This window comes from Chenopodium album, chromosome 18, assembly GCF_948465745.1.
Source record: "Chenopodium album chromosome 18, dcCheAlbu1.1, whole genome shotgun sequence".
In the NCBI taxonomy this organism is placed as follows: domain Eukaryota; kingdom Viridiplantae; phylum Streptophyta; class Magnoliopsida; order Caryophyllales; family Amaranthaceae; genus Chenopodium; species Chenopodium album.
In genome coordinates this window covers 50,442,164-50,446,977 of record NC_137851.1, presented here as the reverse complement: position 1 = coordinate 50,446,977, position 4,814 = coordinate 50,442,164, and the positions used below count along the sequence as shown (strand labels likewise).

The following is a 4,814-nucleotide window of genomic DNA, read 5'->3' as shown; positions in this document are numbered from 1 at the left end:
CCGTCCACTAATCCTTCCCACTTCCCTAATTACTCTCCAAATAGCAGTTATTCATCAATAACTGTCCAATTTAAATTTTTAATTAAACCATTTACTTCCCTCCATTTTTTGCAAGTCAAAACCCGACCCGTCATGCTTCCAAATCGGGTCTGGGAGGCAAGTTGTTTGGGTCCAATTTACTCCAATTGGGCCAGTCCATAAATGGTTCAATATCAAAGCTCAAGGTCAAGGTTCAACCCTCCAATCCATGCCAAGTCAGTCAAAGGCCCAATCAACGTGGCAAGCCCACTTGATTCAAGGCCCACATTCTCCCTATGTCAAGGTATAAATACATTCGATCTTCTCTACATTCATTCACTTAGAGCCCCAAGTAATTAATACTCTTGCATAGTTTTCTCTCTCTTAACACTGTATTGACTTCGGCATCGGAGGGGTCTTCCTCGGCACAACCCCCGAGGCCAGTTTACATGTGTTTGCCGTGCAGGAAATCCTCGGCCCAGCCATCACTGGACCGAGTTCAGTCTTCAGTCCACCAGGAAGGACCTATCCGAAGGTCCCATTGTTTTCACCCGAAACAAGTGTAATTAGTGTTTTATTTATAATTTCGTAACTTTTTACGATTTTCAAATGTAAATATAATGCTTATATGTAGTACTCCCTCTGTTTTTTTTTAAATACATCACTTGAGTTTTCACACTTGTCGAGACACAACTTTGACCATTAATATCTAGTAAAAATTATAACAAAATTATATTATGATAGTAGACATTGTAACAAATCCAACAATATATTACATGACCATATTTATAAATTATATAGTAGTGAAAAAATTAAGTCAAATGCAACATATGAATAGTGCAAATTCTCAAGTGATGCATTTAAAAAAAAAACGGAGGAGTATAACATTTTCCATTACGAAAATATGAGATGAACTGATTATCTTTGTTTAGTTTGTTACGAAACTGTCATTTAATTTGCACTTTTTGTTTACGTGGTTGACGACTAAAAAACTTGATTATTTTTGGACAAACCACACAATTTATTTGATTCTTTTTTGGCTTAATGGATCATCAGTATGGAACATATGGGCTTATTATATGGATCCAGTCCAACATGACAACGAATTTTTCATTTCCCCCTACATTTCTGCCCCCCATTTTTGAATTTCGAAAATAGAGCCGTTACATTTTGGGGGAAAAAGAACCTGGTTAACGGTTTATATATAATTGATCTAATATTCGTAACAACGCTCCTCACTGAAAATTGGGGAATTTTCTCAAAGTTTAGGGTTTGTTTTTTCTGAAATCAAAAAATTGATCATCTGATCTGGTAAGAGAGAGAAATTCAAAAAAATGGAAGCAGCAGGAGGAGGAGAGAAGATAGCATTGTCCGCCATGGATGCATTTGAGAAGCTTGAGAAGGTTGGAGAAGGTACTTATGGCAAAGTTTATCGAGCCAGAGAGAAAGCTACTGGTAAAATTGTTGCTCTTAAGAAAACTCGTCTTCATGAAGATGATGAAGGTGTTCCTCCCACCACTCTTCGCGAAGTTTCTTTGCTTCGTATGCTTTCTCGCGATCCGCATGTTGTCAGGTTTTTCTTTCTCTCTCTTAATCATTTCTATTTTCAATTTAGGGTATCCACTTTATGATTGTTCGATTTTTTTTTAATTGGGGTTTTCTTAGGGTTTCACATGTTTTGATCAGAAATTTGATTTGATTCATCATTTTCGTTTGATTTTTCTAGGGTTTTTTTAGTTGGTGTTTTTTTGATGAAGTGTGTGTGGTTTTGATTGAATTTTTCCAACTGCTGCTTCAATTTAGGGTTTCCAATTTACAAATTACTTGCTTGAATTTCGATTGATTTGAATGATTCTGCTGTATTCTGTAATTGGAATTCTTATTGAAGTGCTGGTTTGATCGTCAATTGTTTTTAGAGATTCAGTGGATAATATATGGTTTTGAAGGGATTCCTGGTTTTGTGTTGATGTTATATAGGTTGTTGGATGTGAAACAAGGGCAAAACAAAGAGGGGAAGACTGTTTTGTACCTGGTGTTTGAGTACATGGACACTGATCTTAAGAAATACATCCGTAGCTTCCGTAATACCGGGGATACCGTCCCTCCTCCGATCATCAAGGTATACTATTATCCCATGGAATAATTCTGAGAAATATATCGTCTAATTTAATTGATTAGTGTTTTGAAGTTGTTCAATTTTATGGTTTTGATTGAGGATTGTGTGGGTTGATGCAGAGTTTGATGTACCAACTGTGTAAAGGTGTTGCTTTCTGCCATGGTCATGGTGTCATTCACAGGTATCCAATCGTCGTCTTTTTTTTTGTGTTCCACAATTCATTTACTGTCATTATGTTACTATAAGTGTGTATCTTTGCCCCCCTTATGTATGAATGATCTCATTTACTGTCATTCATGTTGTGTAGGGATCTTAAGCCACACAATCTGTTGATGGATCGTAAAACTACGACACTCAAGATAGCTGATTTAGGTCTTGCTCGAGCATTTGTCATTCCCATCAAGAAGTACACCCATGAGGTACTTGATTTATGTTGTTTGTTTACTTGCAGAACTTCTGTGATGTGTTCTGGTTTTGAAAGAGTTGCACAATTTTGGAGATTGACATAGATGATTATTGATATGAACCTTACTTTGTGAAATTGCAGATCTTGACTTTGTGGTACCGAGCTCCGGAAGTTCTCCTGGGTGCTACACACTACTCTTGTGGTGTTGACATGTGGTCCGTTGGTTGTATCTTCGGTATGATCTTGTGTCCAATAATCTTTTCCTTTTACACTAGCTGTGAAACCAACCACTTATTGTTGAATGTTTATAAATGGCAGCTGAGCTCGTGAACAATCAAGCTCTCTTCTGTGGAGACTCTGAGCTGCAGCAACTCCTTCACATTTTCAGGTCTGTTGTGCACTTCTTCTCTCAATTTTAGCTGAAGAAGTATGTGGCTAATCCTCTTGTAACTGCAAATTACAGGTTGTTGGGTACTCCAAATGAGCACATATGGCCAGGAGTGACCAAATTGAAGGACTGGCACGAATACCCTCAATGGAACCCCAAAGACATCTCATCGGCTGTCCCCGGATTGGACAAAGACGGACTTGACCTGCTATCTGTAAGTATAGAATTTGAGCGTTCTCTGTTTCGATTTTAGTCCTCATTTGTTTATGATTCTTACGAAATGATACTGTCTTTCAGAAAATGCTGATCTATGAGCCATCCAAGAGGATCTCAGCCAAGAAAGCTATGGAGCACCCTTACTTTGATGACCTGGACAAGACCCATCTGTAGGAGCATATGATTCTCAGTTTTCTGTTGTCTGCTTTAGCTGCTCCCCCTTACCGAGACAGTCTTAGATTGCTTCTCTCAAGCATCATTACTTGCAACTAGCTCTAGTACTAAACGGGTTTGGTTTTAAAACCTTGTATCACATCTTAGTTTATCTGTAATGCCTAACGATTGGGTCATTTCCTGCACTCTTAGGATTCATTTGACTGCAATGTAGCAGGATATTCCGTACATGTTCTTGGAGATAAACAAATTCATGTTCTTGTGTGATAATCGTTCAATGTTTACTAGGTTTACAATTTGTCTGCTGCCCAGATATACCTCTTTTCAAACAAAACAATTCCAAGTTTTCACTACATTTGTACCCTGACATGATTCCCGCAACCAAGTTTTCAAACAAAACCAGATATACGCCTCTTCGATTAATGTAGATATGATTAATACATTATAGCAGCCAACATTAAGTGCTATAGTCTCCTAATAAGTTACCGTTAACAAATTACAGCCGTTTTAAAAATTATGTCACCATTTAGCTTGTGACAAGTGTCACTCTTTAAATGTAAAAGTTTCCGTTGCCTTTGGCATTTTCTGCCAATAATCCTGGTTTTGTTTTTTTGTTTTTTTTTTTTCTTTTTCTTTTGTTTTTTGGTTCATCTTTTGGCTCGTGGGACGAAGAGTGTTTTTTCTTTCCATAGAAAGGAATTGGTGTGATCCTATTACTAACAAGATATTTTTACAATTTCTTACATTCACGAGGAAGAGGAAGAGGATGTAAAAGGAGAGCTAAAAAGAGAAGATTTTCATTGATGCTGTGCTCTAATTCAAGCTTGATCCTCTCCCTTACCAACTGACACCATTTAAATTCATGTTTTTTCCTCTCTTAGACACCAACATTCAAGAGTAAACAACAATCCTTTCCCAATTTCCCTCTCCTTTCCTCCACTTGACACATCATACTATCTTTCTTTCACATCACTTCCCACTATCTCCATCCTTTTACTTATCCTCTTTCTTAAATATTTCCAACATCAAAGAGTATTCTTTCCCAAATACTCTCTCCTATTTACATATACCCCACCATATATTCTCTCTCTTATTTACACACTTAATTATTATTTTAGTTTGTAAAATAGGTTTATTATTATTATTATTATTATTATTATTATTATTATTATTATTATTATTATTATTATTATTAATTTAACAAAAATACGTCAACTAATACATTTTCACATTAATATAAAAAATTAGTAAAATACGAAATACATGAATTAAAAGACATATTTTAAAAATGTGAAATACACGGATGAAAATAAGCAACGAAAATAACACACATAATTTAAAATTATTTAAATGCTAATTTTCAACCGAGCTCCTTGACCTTGCCCATTAATGCTCAACCAAGTCGTTCTTTAATACCTCATGAACTTGTCTATCGTGAATCTCCCCTCTTGAAGCTATCAATCTACTAAAATTATCAGAATTATACTGCCCAAAAG

General features: G+C 36.1%; 1 protein-coding gene across 1 annotated transcript; it reads left to right on the top strand.

Annotated features, from left to right (window-relative positions):
• The first annotated feature begins 1,250 nt into the window (after positions 1–1,250).
• Positions 1,251–3,614, top strand: LOC145591041 (cell division control protein 2 homolog D-like). Its single transcript, XM_081647428.1, has 8 exons — positions 1,251–1,591; positions 1,996–2,137; positions 2,254–2,315; positions 2,442–2,553; positions 2,682–2,775; positions 2,859–2,928; positions 3,004–3,142; positions 3,226–3,614. Exons 1-8 carry the CDS (start codon positions 1,353–1,355, stop codon positions 3,316–3,318), a joined length of 951 nt encoding a protein of 316 aa, XP_081503554.1. The 5' UTR covers positions 1,251–1,352; the 3' UTR covers positions 3,319–3,614.
• Positions 3,615–4,814: the final 1,200 nt, after the last annotated feature.